Below are 20576 nucleotides of genomic sequence, written 5' to 3'. Positions count from 1 at the left end.
TAATCTCTTATCATAAATAATGTGATACTCTCGCAGAGGGTTCGCAATCACTCCTTGACTTCGTTATGCATCATTTCGCATCACCCGTTCTTCACGATGTTTCGGGAGTGTCTTTTCGTCTTGAAGAAAATCATCGACGCGTGCAACGAGAGCTTTTCGCCGCAGAAAGTGGGAGCTTCTCGGCAGACCAATAGGTGCGTACAAATCTCGTCAAGTCTCGCAGATTTGGCTGCTCGGAGAAGTAACAGTCTCTCCTAGCTCAGCGATTCGCATTGCAGGGACACGGTGTGGAGCGTGCTGACGGGCCAAGCTTTGGAGGGCACGCCGTCAATCGTGCTGCACGACGTACGTGAGATAGAGACGTGGATACTGCGTCTACTTAGCAGTCCTGTACCGGTCCCGGCGAAAACGCGCGTCGAGGTCGAAATCATATCACCGAGTATGCAACTGCCGCTATGTTTCGCTCTACCGGACCATACAAGATTCTCCTTGGTCGATTTTCCTTTACATCTTCCGTTGGAGCTCCTGGGCGTTGACATATGTCTAAAAGTTCTTACGTTGATCTTGCTGGAGAACAAGGTAATTCTGGGATTAATTTTCAACATCTCTGAGCTCGTTTAAATACTTATTGAGAATGGAGGAAATACTTTTCGTGGGGCTTCGCTTTTTCAACGAGAAGAAATCTTTGAAGAAGTGAACTGATATATTCACGAAACATCGGAGACAAATCCGAAAGCCAATCCGAGCAGTTCTCCACGCTGCGAGAATTTCAATTATTAAATTAGTATCTTTCTTTTTAGATCGTTCTTCAATCCCGAGATTATAACGCTTTGTCTATGTCGGTTATGGCGTTCGTCACGATGATTTATCCGTTGGAGTACATGTTTCCGGCGATACCGCTGCTACCGACGTGCATGAGCTGCGCGGAGCAGCTGCTGCTCGCGCCGACGCCCTTTGTGATCGGAATACCCGCTTCTTTTCTGTTGTACAAGAAAAACTTCAAGATGCCCGACGATATTTGGCTGGTGGACCTAGATAGCAATAAAATCACGGCACCCAGCGGTCTGAACGACAGTTTGCCGCCGTTGCCGGAACCGGAGGGCACCATTCTGAAGAACCATTTGAAGCAGGTAAATACATCGTCGACTTTATCATCGAGGTAACTCATAAGCTCTCGTAACTATTTGCAAACGATGACAAATGAGACATATTTAATGACTCGTTACCTTCACCGCAGGCAATGCAACTGATGGATCAAGTTGGCTCTAGTGTAAATATTTCACCAATTCAGTCCGCTTGTGACATTTACTCTTTGTTTCGTAGTTAGTAGTGTGCATGATTTATCGTACATAGAATCGATCGTAGATGGATCGTAGATGAATCATAGACCATATTGCAACATGAATTCGTCCAGACACCGAAGTAGAATCACAATGATTAAGAAGATCGACTTATAATTCCTCTTTTCATTGAAACCCGCAGAGTAGCCAACATTTTAAGTAGACCTTACGCCATACGTGATATTCGTTCGATCGCTTTATTCGTAGGCCGATGATCTAGTGGAAGTAGTGAATTTCTTAATATGTTGCGACGAATGACCCTGCGAATTCAGTTTTATTAACCACTCGACGAATTTCTAGGCTATGGCCAGTATGTCGGGCCCTCCTCTACCTCCGCAAGATATCGCACCTCGTCTCTCTTTTCAGCCACCGAGTAGAAGAGAAAGCATGGTATCGCATCATTCGAACTTAAGGTACGTCTACTTGAACGCTTTCCCTGAGTCATCGTTAATCAACAGCGTCTCGTGTAACAAAATCGTCGTTTGCCTTACAGCGTAACTGCTACGAAACACAGACCAAGCATCGATCAGTGCGCGCACATTCAACACACCCCTTTGAACTCACCGGGGATGAGCACGTCGAGTCCGACTCGTCGACCGTCGATGTCGCAGTCGATCGGGTCTGCGAGCGGGCCATACCTGCCGAAGAGCGCGGTCGGGCAGAATCCGATGGCGCCGTTCAATCCCTTCATCTACGGGAACGACGTGGATTCGGTGGACATCGCCACGCGAGTAGCCATGGTGCGCTTCTTCAACTCGCAAAACCTGTTGGCCAATTTCACTGAGCACACAAGGACTCTGAGGCTGTACCCCAGGCCTGTGGTGGCCTTTCAGATCAACTCGTTCCTGCGCTCGCGACCCCGGGCGAGCAGTTTCTTGAATAAGTTCGCGCGCACGCAGGCGGTTGAATTCCTGGCGGAGTGGTCGCTCACACCGAGTAACGTGGCCTTCCTCCGGGTGCAGACGGGAGTGTTCGACCCGGCGCAGATCGGCGACAAGTCGCGCTGGTACGCGAGCAATCTCGAGCCGATCTACTTTCCCGTCTGGGACTCCGGCAGCTCACTGGCGAACGCTCTGAAGGCGATGAAGGAGCTCGAGAGCCAGCCCACGGACGAGAGCGGCTCCGATTCTGAGGGCGCCGAGAGCACGAGCTCTTCTTACTCTTCTTTGAGCGACTTTGTTTCCGAGATGGCATCGTCCGATCTCTCGCCGGGTAGGTGTCTTGAACCGACGACATGGAAGTAGAATTCCTGAGAATAAACGAAACTTGGCGCGCATCCGAACAAGTGTCGAGTTGAAACAAACTACGTAATTAATGCATAATTTGAATTAAATTAAATTTGAATTAAATTAAATTAAATTTATATGATCTATATATGATCGCGGCAATTATATTTTTGTTTAAACGTTAGGATATCATCGTAGGTAATTAAATTCAATTGTTTTCCGCAGGTTACAATTGTCCGCAAGTAAGTCAACCCCAACAAATGTCACTTTCGGTGGATCCGAAGAATGTCTATAACCCTCCGAGTTCCTTGCAATATCCGGGTGTGGAGGAGGATTCGCCGGTACGACCCGAGAGTCCACCGAGTACTTCTTCTAGTCACAGCGATCTCAGTAGTCCAAGCTTTAACAGGGATTCTGAGCTTGAATTAAATCCGAAAATTCATGAGGGTTCACAATCCACTAACGTAAGTGGACAAGTTTCCCTCTATCGTTTATCTATCTTCTCTTTCTCGTCTTTTTCTCTCTGTGCACCAGTTTCTACAAGCTAAATAATACTTTTACATACGATATATATGGGTACTTTATACACTTATATACTTTATATACAACGAGAAACTTGATAAGCCACATTCTATGAATTTCCCAGTAGAGCAATTTTGAACTCGGAAAGATTACCATATACCTATCATAACTCCTAGAAATGTCGTCGAATTTACTTAGAGAGATCATATCATATTAAATTTACTTAAAAATATCAGTCATGTTCATTCGACCATTCGATTTTCCCTCGTGAAGGAGAAATTTCTCGAGTTCGTTCCCTGCAACAATAAAATTTATCAACTTTTTTTTTCATAATGTATCACTCTATTTTTGCTTCGAGGCACTTTACTGAAAAAAAAATTTTTCTTTTATGTTGCAACCAATCATCCGACATTAAAAAATTTTAAATTACATTCAGTTTTCTCTCACTTTATGTCTCTCACTCTTTCATTTTTTTCCATAATCAGAGAACAAAATCCGCATCCCGATGCAAAACCGTAATATCAGTAGATTTCTGATATTTCTGGATCACCATGCTATATAAATGACACATGTATAAATACTGTATGCCTATGAAAAATATTTATTTTCATAACGATATTAACAATGCGTAAAGCTCGACGTAACGGATCATCGATATACGCTAACGAATTGCTTGATCATAGGATAAAGAGGAGGGTGGTAGCTTTGAGTCAGACTCCGCGTCGACAATAACACCGCGCACAATCCTGAGCGCACAAAGTTCAGTAGGACAGTTCGGGATAAGCATGGGATCTTTAGGCACTCCTTCGCTCACCGACGTTGAACGTCCTGCGACTCCTCACAGGACTTCGCGTGTCAGTAGATATGTCACTCCTGTGAGTCATCTCCATGTTACCTTTGAAGCTCTATTGACCCGCGTAACTGTCGACTACTTTTGTCCTCGGTGTCATTCGAGCAGATGCATGATAGATGGGATATATCGGGACTTGTGGAAGTATGTGGAATGTTCGACTTTGTCATCTCTTCTTCTTCTTCTTCTTCTTCTTCTTCTTCTTCTTCTTCTTCTTCTTCTTCTTCTTCTTCTTCTTCCTCCTATATATCTTTCATTAAGAATATTGTTTAAGGAGAATGTTAGCTTCTCTCGTTCCTGATTTGCTTTTTATTTCGACAGTGACATTTATGACTCATATTTACATTTATTTTGAATTTCGTTCACACGTCATAATCAAAGCCCGTTGTTCGAATCTATTGCACGTTCATTATTTAAGACACGATCATGATGACTCCTTGTTCACGTCCCAGTACTTAATGTGGCTATCTGATTGTGAGTTCCAATTGTCTCCAGTTTGATCCTCAGTTTATTTATATATCGCACCGTTTTCTCTCAGCATGAAAAATGAGCGAATCAGATTTACTATAATGCACTTGTTCTTCCTTCTGTTTGAACTTTCCGAGATACGTGATTGCACTTTGATGATTGCTCGTGAAATTTAACATGTTATTTTCATGCAAATGCACATTCATACATGAATTTGTGAACTTATACGTTCTTCCGACTGCTGCAAGTTAACGTTGCCAAAAAAGTAAAACGATTCTCTTTGTAGAAATAACTTGTGACTTTTTTTTTATACTTAACCCCCACGTTAAACATAATCTTCCGTTGAAGCATGAATAACTCTTTTTTTTTGTACACTTTAAACTTTGAGATATCGTACGACCATTTTGTCAATGTTACGTTGGTTAATGTGTAACGTTCCAGAGAGAAAGTATCCGAGGATCTTTTCTACTATATCCTCGCATGCAATTAAAAATTTGTCCCTAATGTATAATCTATATGGAATCACTTATCACACTATATTATTTATATTGTTTGTTAGGAATTTATTAATATTGACATTTCCAAAAATTTCCAGTATAAATTACCATCGATAGAAGGACTTCTTGTCATACGAGATTAGAGAAGATCCGAGTGTCCTTTTGTTCTTTGACACGTTTTCTCAGAAAGATGAAGGAAACAGTTACAAATAATCTCGTGTGTTTTTCTAGATACCACCCACCGGATCAGGTCTACAACGTCAGCCGAGTGTCGGGAACGTCCTGGCGAGAGGCTCCAGCTTCAGCACCACTGGTCCGCTGCTGCCACGACAGATCAGCACCGCGTCCACCGAGCATCATGTCGAAGGAGCGCAGCTTCAGCGGCAGTCGTCGGCGGGACCAATCCCGCAAAAACAGAACGATAATGGGGTGCAACGACAAAACAGCGGCGGCAGCCCGAACACCGGAAATGGTGTGCTTAGACAAGGCTCTCAGGGATCCCTGTTCGAGCAGATCGCCAGCCAAGCGAAGGATTTGGTGCGCGAGACCACCAGACAGAGCAGTCAGGACGGGCTACTCGCGCAAATGGACAAGGTATTGTAACAGAAATTGTTCTCATCTGAGCGTTCGAGTATCCAAATCAAGAAGAAAAAAAAGTGCGTTGAGAAGATTTAGAAAGTTCCTTATTACCAAAGCTTAGATGATAGACGAGCTGTATAAATAAAATATTTTAGTTCATTCAATTCATGTTTTTTTTTCTAGCTCAAGCATCAGGCGAAGGAAAAAATTACTGAGGCTGGCGAGGAGAGTCTATTCGCGCCGTTGGAACAGGTACGCGTTTTCGTTCATTATTCTATATAAAGTACGACAACTTGTACAACGAAACACTCCTTTAATTTATGTTCTTTATGCTGCGATTTGATCAGTTGACGCAACAAACCAAGAAAGCCATGGGTGAGGCTACCAAATCGGTGCAAGAAGCGTCGAAGACTGCGCTGGAGGCGAGTAAAACTGCAGCCGGTGTCAGCAAAAATACGCTAGATGACTTGACGTACGTCGGCAAGAGTACACTGGGAGATTTGACGAAAAGTGCCAAAGAAGTCGCCGCGAAGAAGGGCTTGCTCAAGGTAGGCGCAACACGTATCTCTGAAGAAGAGTATCGTAACGTGAGTCTCGTTAGAGAATAACGTTTACTTTCAGACGCTCTGGAATATAACATAGAAGTGTTTCGTATCGGTGCATCTCTGATCGAATTTACTATTCACTTGTATTTAGAGCCTCGGTGAATCGCAACAATCGCCAGTACATACGCCGCCATCTCCCAATATGACTCAGCGAAAGGATTCGATGAGCAACCAACTGGTCGCATCAGACACGCGTAGCGGCGTTGGGCGGGATTTCTTCAGCAATATCAGTAGTGATTTAAACGGCTTCGCCGCGCAGACGAGCAGTATGTTCAGCGATTTGTTTGGTACGTACCAATAGTTTTCTGTTATGCGTAACATATTATTACGTATACTATTACAATTTACGAAATTTATGAATTAATTATGAAATTGCGTCCAATTTTCAGGTAGTAAAAATAATTCTAACAGAGGCAGCAGCTTCTTCCCGCAGAACCAGAAATCGAAGGAGAAAACTCAAATTCTCGGACCATTTCCCAAAGGTACGTGCAAGATGTTTTAATTAATTTGATTTGTTGAAACTAAAGGTCTAACGTGTCATTGCACTGTATGTTGTAGGAAAAACTGGGTTGGTGGAGCGTTCTTCGTTGATAAAGCATTCCTCGCACAAAGTTAATCAAGAAGATGCGCAGAGAATGCAGAACGCGGAACGTTCCAGCACAAATAGCGACAATCAAGCTTTCTTGAACGACGTAAGTGCTCGTTGAAACTGTGCTTTCAAAGTTTTATAAGTTTTATAAAAAAAAGAAACGATCTTAATTTTGCGTTCTTTTAATAAATCTTTTAATAAATATTTCAGGTGGTGACGCAGGTATTGGCAGGGGAAGGTGTCGGCTGGCTCAAACTGAACAGATTGAAGAAGCTGATGGAGGACGAGAATTATCGAGATCTAGTCGTGACGAAGCTGAACAAAGGTCTCAATAGAAAAATTAGTCCGGACGATCACATTGACGATGTGGTGAGTTTTGAATGTGTATCTTAATTTGGCAAAAATGATACGATGAATTTGTAGCGTTTCACATTTACTGCTTGTTTTCACTTGCTTACATTTATTCGATAATGCTGGTTAATTAGTGTAGTTATGCTTCACTTGTATGTACTTGCTTCACTTTTTCATAGGCTATACCGAGACCCGTGTACAAGGGAATGTTAAAGTGCCTTCAAGCAGTGACGTATGGTCTTGCGCATACGTATAATAATTTTGGACTAGGCGGAATGGCTTCTGTCTTTCAACTGATGGAGATCGCTCACACGCATTACTGGAGCAAAGATTTATCCGAAGGTGGTTTCGATAGCTCATTGATGTCGCAGGTATTGAGCAATTTCAATATCTTTTTATCCATATTATTCGCGCATCGTCGTGACATAATTTAAAGTTCTTTTGTCTTCTGTATATTTATTCAATATTTTATAATATGACTATAATTAATAAAAACTATTATAATTAAAGAAAGAGTTTCCTTCGTAGGCATCCAGCCCGTTCGGCAGTAGGGAGAACCTAAAATCTCCTCAATCGCCGAATCAGCCCGATTTCGCAGACACTATGCAAAAATCGGGTATGTTTTAAAGAGCTATTATATTTTGGACGTCGATGCAGTTGAGTTAAATTCCTTTTAACTCAGTTCAAGAGAAATAGATGTACATAGCTGCATACATTAAAGCTTAAACAGATATTAACAACGTCGAAGATTAATGTTCTCGTGTGCATTAGAACTGCCGCAGGTACACTTGGACATGCCGCACGTGCAAGCAGCAACGACGGGAGACACGAGCCAATCGACGACGGACATGTTTCTGGATATGTTCACGAAGAAGGGAAAATTTCTAAGCAAGCTCACGTCGTTCGATTCCGAGGTAGAAAAATCGAATATCCGAATACTTATACACTAGTGGTGGAACTCGCCGTTCGTACAAAAAGCTTACTCGGAAATATTTCAAATATGAGATGAAGTTTCAAGTTGGCCAGTAGTCCACAGTACTTGGGTATCGCGATACAATGCCGCAGGCGCTATTGTTAAAGAACACGGTAAAAATATACAAGCCTCCCCCCGTCCCGAGACAGACGAGAAGTTTAATTCTCTCTCGGTGTACACTTATATCGGCTCAATAGCTCCTTCATCTTCCTGTGCGTTTTCTCTCTTCGTCTTCTTTAACGGTTCCTTGTAAAGCTAGCAATGAAAGCAACACTACGACTTGAATGTTCACGTTCCATTATAACGTGCAACGCACACGTGTCATGTGTTTTTTAGAGTGGGCGGGGTGGTGGAACGGGAAGCAGCGAAGCTTTATCCACAGACGGAGGTAGCATTATCACTAATCCTGCTTTTCGGCAAGCGCACCAAGCTTCTTTCCGAAGCACTGTGTCTGATAGCGAGGTCGAGCAAGGCAATGTAAATTACCTACTGAATTAGTTTATTATATTTATATAGTTATTACCTCTCGTAGAGCAACATATTCCAGTAGCGTCGTCCATTCCTGTCGAGTTAACTGACGGCAAAGCTTAGTTACCGAGACAACTTTAGTTGCGAAATTGTTATTCGGACAATTATTACGTGAAACTTGAAGTGAAACGCGCGCGTGTGCGTGTGTTAGTAAGCTCTCGATGGCCGTCATCAAGTTCGAGCACTCAAATGCCTGAATATGTGCACCTTTGGAATAGTAGAGAGCCCTTCATCTCCTTTGACACGCCAGCAGCTCTGATATATAGTATTGATATTTAGTATGAGAGGCGCTTTCTCCATAATTCCAAACGGCACCGACGCTTGCTCATCTATCAGACAGGAACACACGCCGGATGGACGTTGATAAAATCACCTAGAGAATCGTTATCGAAGGGTAACGGTGACACCAACGGCATCATTGATGCGAATGATACCAATGAGAAAAGAACAAAAATTGCGTGTCGTCTGTGGTACAGATAGCTTCTTTGTGTTTCCCTCCGTCGTGCGAACAATCTGAAGTTACCCTTTGACCTTAGCGAGAAAGTTAATTACATCGTGCGCAATCAGCTATGCGAATGAGTTTTTTAGTTTGTTGTATCGCCTTGTACCGCTACAATCGACGGATGCCGATAGAGAAGATGTACTCTTACAAACGTCATTATACTTTTGATTCATTGAGAGATCTTCATAGCAACTTATTGATATTCTCCTTATCTCTCGAGAGAACGCTATTAACTCCACTCTTACGCGCTCTTGTGATTCTAGTTCCCCCGGCAAGGCAAGCAGCGTTCCGGCAGCGTTTGGTCCAGCAAGTCGTCTCTGAGCACTGGCTTCCGGTATCACGGTGGTAGTTTGATACCCACCACGACACAGCCGAGTCCGGAGGCCGCGAGAACGTATCTCTTCGAAGGTATCGCACTCTGTTTAACCGGCGATCTCACTGACGATGTTATCACAGTTTCATAAACTGATCAGTTTGATCCTCATCGACTAGCGCATTGACCGCTGCCGCGCTTTCTGAATTCAGGTCTGCTGGGGAAGGAGAGATCCCCTCTGTGGGACCAAATGCAATTCTGGGAGGACGCCTTCTTGGACGCTGTCTCGCAGGAGCGCGACATGATGGGCATGGATCAAGGGCCTGGTGAAATGATGGAGAGGTGAAAGACGCCGCGATAGTTCTCTCTTTTTTTCTTTCTCTCTTTTTCTCTCTCTCTCTGTTCTCATGTCTTAATATTTTCTTAATGTTTCAAGTTAATGTTATTAAAATAATATATATATATATATATATATATATATGACAGATACAAGAGTTTGAGCGAAAGCGAAAGGCGACGGCTGGAGCACGACGAAGACAGACTGTTGTGCACTCTGTTACACAATCTCACCGCCATCTTGGTGATGCTGAATGTCGACAAGAACGAACTGAAACGGAAAGTACGAAGGTTACTGGGCAAGAGTCACATCGGCCTCATCTACAGTCACGAATTGAATCAACTGCTCGATCAAATCAATAATCTCGTAAGTGGATGCTGTAGCCGCGCGAAGTGCCAGGCACGACACGATCAACAAATCTTCTTCGACATTTCAGCACGGAAACGACATCGATCTGAAACCCCTAACGTCACGACAAATGCACCGGCAGTCGTTTACCGTGCATTCCGGGGTCGACGCCGAGGGTGATCTACGGTTCCTCGAGGTCCGCCACGACGGGCTCGTGCTGAGGTCGGTGAACGGCGTGATAGTGGAACGCTGGTGGTACGAGCGCGTAGTCAATATGACGTATAGCCCGAAGAATAAGGTCCTGTGCTTGTGGAGGAGAAGCGGCGGTGATACAGAGTTGCATAAATATTATACGAAGAAGGTATGTACCTCTCTAGAGGCAGAAAAAGGAGAAGAATGAACGAGAGAAAGATTCGCCGATATAATAGGCATTAATTCTTCTATCATGTCACACTCATTGGTGATCATAAAAATTATTTAAAGACAGAATGCATATTTAAAAAAAATTGGGTTTGACTTTTCAACTTCAAATTTGACTTCATTGTGGCATTTAATGAAGACAAATTGGAAATTATAGAATTAAACCTTTTTAGTAATTCCATATATATATATATATATATATTATATATATATAGAAAAATACGTTGAAAAAATATGTCAAATTATGAAAATAGCGAGACCTCTAGAATATTTTGTTGACAGTAGGCATTTTCTGCAAATTGCAAAATGCGATTTTAACGTAACGTGCTTTGCTTGCAGTGCAAAGATCTATATTATTGCATAAAGGACGCAATGGAAAAGGCCGTGGCTCGCGGGCGAGGCGCGAACGTGGGCATCGAACTCGGCGGTGAATTTCCGGTGCAGGACATGCGAACGGGCGAAGGCGGGCTTCTGCAAGTTTGCATGGAGGGCGTCGGTCTACTTTTCGCGAATAGCAAGGTATGACTCATATTCTCGAGAGCACACTTTACGCTGTAACGATGCAGGAGGAATGAGAGCTTGACTCTCACAGGATTGCGCAAATTTATCTCTATCTCTTTTTTTCTATCTCTCTCTATATACATATATATATACTTTTTTACATTCTACGTTTCAATTGTTTGTGTCATGTTGGATCGCATTTGACATCACATATATATATATATATTGCGAACTTTAATTTGACGATTATCATCTTTCGTTATCTCTGATCCTACGTTTCGACTATATAATGTCATGTTCTTCTGTACAATGTTAAAGCGTTCACTCGGTGGGCGTCGATGCGACGTTATAATTATGCGTTTATTTCAGTGATTAAACATATGTCAGAGAATATGTTATTTTACCACAAGCTACAGGTCCATTTGTAGAAAGATACCCTTCGTCTCGACTCATCGATCGCGACGGCGGTTCGAGATAGCATTTGCGGTAATCTCGACACTCGTCATGTTGTAAAGATGCTCGATGTCGAATAGATAGTCGAATGGGACGTTTATGTCAAAACGAAAGGGCAGGAAACGGGGCAATAGTGCAAAAATGGTAGCGTTCAATTGAACCGTACAAGATGGAGAATTCATTTGTCGCTCACAATCATTATACACGTTATCAATCATTATATATATCCTTTTATCATTCATATTCTTTTTTCTTCCCCTCTCTCACTCTCTCTCGATCATTAAATATTCTCGGTGTCTTTTTCATTATTGCATTGATGCAAGGACCACTCAATATTATCTCCCACTGCTAGCCACTATGATCTGCTTAATTGATTTGTATCTGTACGTGATCCACCGTGTTATATTATGCGTCCACAATAGGAGCGAGCCGAGCTCCTCGTCCAGGTGATTTAATCGGCGAATAACCAATCAATATTCTAAATCATCAGAGGGAAGTTCACGATAAAGGGATTACTGTAAAGTGCCCAAGAAAAGAATTTGCGAGGATTTGTACGCGTATACTCTTAACGACACAAATCTACACTAAACGAAGGGAGCTGTGAACAGTTAAAGAATCGAGAAGCAAATGTTATTGGTACACAACATGTCCCACATTTCCAGCAGGAAGTTCACGACACTTCCAGCGAGAAGAAATAGTTGTTCCACTCGTAACTAAGCATTTCTTGTATCGAGACCTCTAATCGATCTCTAATCGCAATTGTTCCCGTAACGTACTCGCTAGGACATTTTTATATACATACGACTCCGATTATATATATATATATCCTTTCGATTATTTTATTGGACAATATTGTGTTCAAGCGTTATATAATCAATGTTTTCTTGCATGGAAGCTCGATGTGCAGTTGCAGACTCTTTTTTTATCTGTATTATATGATTATATATTATATTTATCATTATATATTTTATATATCTACATATATATATATATAGGAAGTAAGGTATAGGGCGATATATATATATACAGACTGTCTTTTGAACACTACTCCTATATCTTATCATTTGTATTTGAATGTTGGATGCCATTATATTTTTTCCATAAGTCTAACAACTTTTTTATCTGTCGTGATTATATACGCGAGGAAAGTCTATTCGTTATGGCTCGAGATAAAAAAATAAAAGAAAAGAAAAAGAAAACAGTAAAAAAGTGAAAAGAGACGAGAAAATAACGCAGTAAAAAATCTGCGCAACCATCAAACATAAATCGCTGTTTTTTATCATCACGCTAACTTCACTGCGACGGTAAATATTCGCGGATCTCTCTCTCCTCTCTCTCTCTCTCTCTCTCTCTCTCTCTCTCTCTCTCTCTCTCTCTCTCTCTCTTTCTTATTATTATTGATGGAATCTCGCGCGAATGACGAAATGCTCGCGGGATATTACTCGCACGGGATCTCGGATATCGGATGATAGACTTTTCTCAGCTTGGGGAACTTTTGAGATGGTCCTTGAACAATGAAACTTTGCTGTTTTTAACGATTAGCCATGACGATAGGTGTATTACATAATATGGCTGTAATACCATCGTGTACAGCTCTATCTATCTATTTATCTATCTCTATATATATATCTAACTGAGTGGATTATTACTATTACCAAAGGTTTTAATTTTGTTTTTCTGTTTTCTGTTCTTGTCCTGTCCATCGACATTGCCCCGGCTGGGCAAACAGGATTTCGAGGTATCAATCAATAAATCACTGTTTGTTATAAATTCAGTATTGACTATATACTCAATGTTGGCCGTGTTCCGGAGATGCTTATTTATTTTTACCATTACTTTTGGCCGTTATTATATTATATATATATATAAATAAATATATATATACATATATATATATATTACTACATATCTACTTATACATTCTTAAATTGCATTCGAATTCAATGATCTACTCTGTCTACTTTTTACTGTTTTTTCTACGATCGACCCGTCTATTAATTGTAATATGTATATATATATATATATTATATGTCTCCGATATATCGTAAAGCTGAAACTCTCAAGTATCTCCAGTAATGAACAATATATGCAAAACAGTGTTTGTCGCATATCGAAAGTCCGGCAACGTATCTATATATATATCGTTTAGATGAAATATTTGTAAGTAGTGTTTAGTGCAACTTGTAGAGCGATGTTCGATGCACACAATGCAACTATATATATATATCTATATAGCCTATCACTCGTATACATGAAAGTACGTACACAGTCATTACGTCACGATCATTACAACTTCCACGTTACACACCGGATCTTTCGATCACGATAATAGCATGTGGTATAATCGGAAGATTGACAAGTCTGTAGAGTCTTGTATAATATTACTGTCGTCTTTGCTCGGCCCGATCGAATCTTAGCGGTTGACATAGCTATATGGATTTCATCGAAGATCCGTCAGAAATGTCAGAATATCCTCTCTTTCTTTCTGTAGAATTTCCAAAAACGATGTTTTCTTTACGTTGACGACGAGCCTCTTTCGCTTCACATTTGGTTTTTATTTGTATGAGAACAATTGGAAAACGTAGCAAGCATCGTAATGCGCAAGAGTCGATGATCTGTGCTCGCGAAGGCAAGCTGTAGAAAATGACTTTCGTTCATGGCTTGTTGGGTGAAGCCACTTTGCGTATAATTTCGGAGCGCGGCCGTAAATTTATACATTAACGATATTATACTCGTAGTGCCTTAACTGTCCTCCATTTCTTTATATTATAATCGACCAGCATAATCGGGAGCTATCGTATAACGCCGGATATCGATGAAACCAATAAACGTAATATAAAACATGACTGTTAACGTAAGCAATTGAGTCAATCAAATCGCGATAAAAATTTTACATAAAATTTTGTCGACAATTTCGAGAATCAATACGACAATCAGTTGATCACCGATGAATCCGCTGTTCTTCTTTCGGGGATTTAAATGAGGCGCATCTCCGCTTATGCGAGAGAATTAACATATCTATAATACAAAATTTATATCTCTCTGTCCTCCTGTCTCTCTTTCTCTCTCTTTCTTTTTCTCTCTACGACTCGCGATTTGAATTGAATTTCCAAAGAGCATACAAAACGACGGAATAGGATAAAGCTACCCGATTTATATGGTCATGATACACATCGCTCCCCTCGAATTTGCCAGACACACACTGCTAGTTATGCTAGTAGAGCAACGGTTTCTCGTACTGTATAGTGATGTCCAAACATATATATAAATATATATATACATATATATATTTACGAATGAGACTTTCCGAGATCGTCGTGGAAAGTATGACTCGCGCGAGAGCCTCAGGTGTTACCTACCTCGCCACAATATTATACACTTCTATAGCATGGCACTGCTACATAATGTTTCTTGTTTAGACGACATTGTACCGATATATATCTCTCCTTCTCTCGCCCACCTGACAGTGACATTTGTTATACCACTGTAATACGTCTCTCTCTCTCTCTCTCTCTCTCTCTCTCTCCTCTCTCTCTCTCTCTCTCTCTCTCTCTCTCTCTCTCTCTCTCTCTCTCTCTCTCTCTCTCTCTCTCTCTCTCTCTCTCTCTCTCTCTCTCTCTCTCTCTCTCTCTCTCGCTCTCTCGTTCCTCTTTCTCCCTAATTATATATACCACCCACGATCGATATATATATCACGACCGTGCATCATTGTCGGTGACAGTCCACGTCCACCGGTCTGTATTAGATGATACAATTGCACATTTAGCAACTTATCGACGCTAAGCAATCAGTGACATTTACGATTAAGTTTAGGCCATCTCCAGAGTTGCCTGCTGCTATTATGCCTGCCGCTGTATCGCTGACGCTGTTGCTGCCGCTCCGTTCGCCGCCGTCGCAGCTATATAGATTTCGCTTTAGAAGCTCAAATATGCCGAGATTAGCAGCTAAATGATGCATGGTGTCTTCGGTAAACTTTGAGAGACCTTGTTGGCAGTCCTTGGTAGTTTACGATAGATCCTGGATAGCTTGCTTTCATGTCGCTTTGGCCCTGCTGCTGTTCAGGGGCGTCGTTTCTCCTCGCAAAACTCAGCACGTCACGAAACTTGTAGAATCGAGTCAAACAGTTTTGCTGACGCGTTCAGTAAAGCGTTCCGAGAAGAAAGAGATTGATTCTCATCTGAGGATCGTCGGAGGTTGAGTTTTGCGAAAACGATTCTCCGTTGCTCACTCTTGGATATTTGCGATTGGATCGTAGCAATTGGATTGTTGCGATTATTATATTCTCGTAGGGTTGTGCATGCTGTGTTACAGGGAACATGATCGTGAAAACGATTGAACAGGGGGAGAGTCCTTGTGTGTTTGCATGCAGAGATACTTGGATTCGAGTCTCTCGATTTCGTTTCCTTCGTTTGCGAACGCTCGTACACCTTGTCTCCTTCTCTCTTTCTTTTTCTCTTTCTCTCTGCACGTGTGATGGATATTTCAATTTTGGTATATCACAACGGCTGTTGGGAGATATAATGCCTACAATCTCTTCTATATGTACAGCGCGACTCGGTGTTTGTCGCTCGTCCTTTGCGAGAGATTATTACGTAACGAGAATAAAATCGCGTGCGCATGACATTAAGGGAACGATCAGATATAAGGATGTAAAATATGTTAACGTTCGACAAACATTTCTCTGCAGATGCGAGAAATCATTTATTTAGCGCACTTTTCATTTTAGTCGCTCGCTTCGTCAGGCGCGGACAGATATTATTCGCGAGTATGAAATCACACGAAAGATAAGCAACTTGGACGGATAAAATCAGGCTGTGTCGGCTTCGTCAGAGAAACGGAAGAAACGCAATCTCCTTCCGCAATAATGTCTCTGTGTATGCGAGCATCGCTTCTCGCACTTGACTAGCAAATTATACTTGACTATCGTGTCTAGTGAGCGACGTATTGTTTTAGCGATAACGATCATCATACGATTGTAGACGTCACAAACCAATTTAATAATTTTCTTAGCGACGTATATTAACACGTGCCACCGTATCTGACAAGCGAGGCGGCCGATAGAGAGTAATGCACTCGCAATTTTTCAACTCACATTACTTACAAGCAACTTGCATAATTTCAACGCTTACTCTCGTGTCCGTGAATTCGGTGTGGCGACGCGCGATCAATTAGAGCATACAGTGCGATAGTACGTGATATGTGCGAATCTGTCACACAAAGCCCGTCGAGCGCGTCTGAATCTTTCGCAGAGGGTCGAGGTTGAATCACTCTCAAGGAATCTCCAACTAAAATAACATTCGTAGCATGTACATATAATTCTCCCGTAATTGCGAGAATTCTCACGAATACGCGTAAGAGTTGTATGAATCCTTGGAACAAGGAAAAATGATACAACGAATGTTGAATGACTGTTCAATATGCGAATAATCAGCGCTCGAAGGGTGAAAGCAGATGCTCACTCTCGCCGAATGAGCCATCACGAATCCATCTCTCAAGCCTTGAAATAAGCTGTTTTATACACACATATATATTTACACACACATACACACACACACACACACGGTCGATATTGTTGTTGACGCATAAGACAAGCCATAGAATCGTCACACGAGTGTGCATGATCGAGTAGATCCAGATGTAGACGCGCGGTGCGCAGACCACTAACGCAATACAATTGTGTTATTTGCAGTTTTTTGTAAGACTCGATCATATCCGCAAGTGCTTTACTCAAAAGGATGGAATCTTTGTTTTGGAAGAATTCAGTAAGTGAGACACACGTATCGAATACCGCATCGATATTAATATTACGCTTTCACGCCCGTAGACACATCTCGTGGAGAGTAGAGATCCACGTTACTGACACGCTTACGCTGCAATTCACGCCACTCCCGGGTACTCGGTCAACGGGACTTTACCATGTGCCTTCTTCTGTTTCAGATCCTAAAACTAGACAAGTAATTCAACGTAAATATAAGTCACAAATGGTGAGTACCGTTCTGTTTTGTCAGTCACTAGTGCATTCGATTTTCCCGGCAAAATATTGTAAAATACTTACTGTCATGATAAAAGGTGCTTAATCCTAAAAGAAAGAAATTATATATAAAAAAAAAGTATTATCTATTTTATTTAAGATAAAACAAACAGTGTAACTCTCGTTTTCGTTTGAGCAACAGAAAGCCGAGAGAAAAATATGCATTATACAAGATATGTTGAATTTATTTTTTGTTTCTCCTCATTCAACGTTCACGTATGTAGATGTGTATTGTGTAACAGGCTGAAGAGGCGGTTCGCTGCATGCATAGAATATTTTCGGTCGCATTTACTCTTCATAAATTTCCGTCGGAGGGTCATCATAAGTATAAACGCGCGACTAACGTCGCATGAAGTTTATCTCCCTGAGTTTCTTTCGTTTTTTACATCTCACGTAAGTTCTGTTTCAATTTCGTTGCATGAATTTTTATTTAATTTCTCCACGAACATTTTCCACGAGTCACATCTCGCAGACGATCTTTGACAAGTTTATCCGCACATTGCCAATAAATCAATCACACAGATATTAATCAGTATTTACGCAATGTAACAATCATAAAACGTTTCTTTATTCACAGGCGTCTGAGATCTGCTACGCTGTTCTCTGCGTATTTTCCTACGTGGCTGCTGGATTGGAGCAACGAAAACAGGGCCAGCAACCACCGCAGCAGCAACAGCAGCATCAACAACCACAACACGGCACATTGCAACACAGTACACAACCGCATCAACAACGTCAGCAGCAGCAGCACCAACAACAGTATCAGCAACAGCAGCACCACCAACAGCAGTATCAACAACACCAACCACAGCATCAGCAGCAGCAACACCAGCACCAACCGCAGCAACAGCACCACCACCAGCAACCGCAACAGCAGCACCAACAGTACCAGCAACAGCAACACCACCAGCCACGATACCACTATCAACAACAACAACAACACAGACAACAGGAACAGGCGCAATCAAGCAACGTAACGCCGCAGATGCAGGCGCATAGAAACACGCAGCTGGACCCTTATCCTCGTCAACACTGACACAGGCAAAGACACTCGCTCCCGTTCGTGGGCATCCACAATAAGAATAGCTGTGCCCCTTACGCCTGTCTACCTTGGGTATAAGTGTGCGATTTCTCTTTCTCTTTCTCTCTCTCTCTCTCTCTCTCTCTCTCTCTCTCTCTCTCTCTCTCTCTCTCTCTCTCTCTCTTTCTTCATCTCTCTCTCTCCTTATCTCTCTTGTTTCTCTCAGAATATTTATTTGAGAATTTATCCCACGTCAGGGATGCATATGCATGGGCGAAGTAACGGCGAGGCAAGCATCCTTCATTTTCACAGAAGCATTTGTTTCACCAAGTAAACGCGCCGCATCAACATTACCTTTTTAATGGAATCCAAACGCTCGTGAGAAGTCGTATAACAACTGAGGGAGCAGCAACTCGTCTGCCCGACGATTGTTACACTTAGCATCGGACTGACGTAGTCTCGCGTTAATGTGATGATAGATAATCGTATTCTTCTATTCGTACTTACACGTAGGTATACGTACGCGTACGTGTCACCCAAAGCAATTAAATACAATAAATATTCGTATAATTGGAAGTACAATTTTATATGATACGCGCCGCGACAGAAATTGTAACTGTGATCGTTCGCGATTTGGAAGTGTAAAGATTTATTTTACCTCGCGTGTAGTCGAAGTAAGTAGCGTGTCGATGTCGTGGATGAACGCCGAAAATATGCGAATTTTTCTCTGGTTCTCTTTTGGTGGTCGCTCTGTCGGAGTCACATTTTCAAGCACTTGATACTCGCGTGACGAAGGGTGATGACAGGCGGCTCGATATTCGTTCGCTGTTTTTCTCTCCCTCGCATCTGCAATGAAATTTAACCGGTGACTCTTCTGATTGATTTCATCACGGTCGCCTATATGAAGTGTTAGCGAAACTGTCGTGTGTAGGATGTATAGAAACACGTACTGTCGTTTGTCGTATGTCTCGAGTAAACATGTGATGGTCATTATTTTGTACGGGCTCGAATGTAGGCAGAAAGACAAATACCCTGTTTTTCTCAGATAGCGTAGAAGACACTTCTAGGGTACATGTAATGTCCCAAAAGTGATAGGCATTATATACGATATAATGTAATAACTGTACAATAGCCCCGAAACTAAACAAAAAAGAAAAAAAGAGAAAGTAGAAAAGGCGACGTCTCTGAGAGTGCTGTAAATTTACATCCTGCGTTTTTCCTACGACTCGTACATACTTAGTTAAGCGCGATAATAACGGGAATTGTAACAGCGCTAAGCCACGGTTTCAAACCGCGATCGCGACATTCGGACGTCGGCACTAAGTGCGAGAGAAGAAAAGAAGAGAAAAGGGAAAACAGAACGTTCTTCAGAACATGAAGAAATGATCATTGCGTTTTCTTTACCGTCTACTTCTCGATACCTTCTTACGTTGATACGCGTTGATATAAAGTAAAAAGAATTGTAGACAAACGACCAGCCTAAAAACAATGTATGTACATTAGTAGCGAACTCCGTGTGAAGTAAATGTAGCGTACGTCACACACGTACACATTCTCACACACACACACACACACACACACACACAGCCACACAGCCACACACAGATGTCAGAGGAAATGATATATTTTCTTGCAACATAAGAAGCGTATAGATATTTGTAAAAAGGAATGTACGACTTGTAAATAGGAATCGGCAATGTAATCAGCAGTACGGGCGTGCAGATGTACGCTCCCCTCTGCCCTCCTTTGGTTTCTCATCTTTTCATATGAAACACATACATATTCGTAGCGCCGTTCGCCGGCTGAACTGGAAAGGAATGCATTTCCAAGAGCGTCAGGAGGGGGTATGTTCTCTTCGAAAGACTTGGAAGAGCAGGAAGCACGAGATCCCGACGTACCAAATCTGTCTGCCTAAATCCCGATGTGTAGCTCCTGTCGATGCCACGTTTAGATAATGTGTCGATCGATCATTGTCAGTCATTTCTCGAGTCGTGTTATCACAGTTATGCGCGACAACAGAGAAATCTTATAGACCTCTTAGAAGAGAAATTAATACCTCGCATTGTATAGTACTCATCCATGTAGACGCCTTATGCCCAATATATACTTGTAGCCAAGTTGA

General features: G+C 41.9%; 1 protein-coding gene across 13 annotated transcripts in view; it reads left to right on the top strand.

The window, feature by feature from the left end:
* Rab3-GEF (Rab3 GDP-GTP exchange factor) overlaps positions 1 to 20576 on the top strand; it is a 24114-nt gene extending 3538 nt beyond the window's left edge. For 2 of the 13 annotated variants that reach the window (XM_025307788.1, XM_025307703.1), the window contains 28 exons: positions 37 to 194; positions 279 to 579; positions 801 to 1130; positions 1238 to 1270; positions 1641 to 1753; positions 1834 to 2552; positions 2792 to 3030; positions 3772 to 3963; positions 5135 to 5497; positions 5666 to 5734; positions 5830 to 6030; positions 6179 to 6374; positions 6477 to 6569; positions 6646 to 6779; positions 6887 to 7045; positions 7207 to 7398; positions 7556 to 7643; positions 7799 to 7941; positions 8337 to 8477; positions 9294 to 9438; positions 9556 to 9685; positions 9830 to 10046; positions 10117 to 10389; positions 10788 to 10967; positions 13132 to 13140; positions 17092 to 17164; positions 17340 to 17386; positions 18011 to 20576. In XM_025307788.1, the coding sequence (XP_025163573.1) occupies positions 37 to 194; positions 279 to 579; positions 801 to 1130; positions 1238 to 1270; positions 1641 to 1753; positions 1834 to 2552; positions 2792 to 3030; positions 3772 to 3963; positions 5135 to 5497; positions 5666 to 5734; positions 5830 to 6030; positions 6179 to 6374; positions 6477 to 6569; positions 6646 to 6779; positions 6887 to 7045; positions 7207 to 7398; positions 7556 to 7643; positions 7799 to 7941; positions 8337 to 8477; positions 9294 to 9438; positions 9556 to 9685; positions 9830 to 10046; positions 10117 to 10389; positions 10788 to 10967; positions 13132 to 13140; positions 17092 to 17164; positions 17340 to 17386; positions 18011 to 18469 (5397 nt within the window). In that variant the 3' untranslated portion in view covers positions 18470 to 20576. Of the gene's footprint in view, positions 1 to 36; positions 195 to 278; positions 580 to 800; positions 1131 to 1237; positions 1271 to 1640; positions 1754 to 1833; positions 2553 to 2791; positions 3031 to 3771; positions 3964 to 5134; positions 5498 to 5665; positions 5735 to 5829; positions 6031 to 6178; positions 6375 to 6476; positions 6570 to 6645; positions 6780 to 6886; positions 7046 to 7206; positions 7399 to 7555; positions 7644 to 7798; positions 7942 to 8336; positions 8478 to 9293; positions 9439 to 9555; positions 9686 to 9829; positions 10047 to 10116; positions 10390 to 10787; positions 10968 to 13131; positions 13141 to 17091; positions 17165 to 17339; positions 17387 to 17675; positions 17827 to 18010 lie in introns of those variants that run through there. The other 11 variants (XM_011143830.3, XM_019842166.2, XM_025307835.1 and 8 more) reach the window with 10 other exon arrangements.

Source organism: Harpegnathos saltator, unplaced genomic scaffold (assembly GCF_003227715.2).
Source record: "Harpegnathos saltator strain DR-91 unplaced genomic scaffold, Hsal_v8.6 scaffold1, whole genome shotgun sequence".
NCBI classification, from domain to species: Eukaryota; Metazoa; Arthropoda; class Insecta; order Hymenoptera; family Formicidae; genus Harpegnathos; species Harpegnathos saltator.
This window is presented reverse-complemented; position numbering and strand designations above follow the sequence as displayed.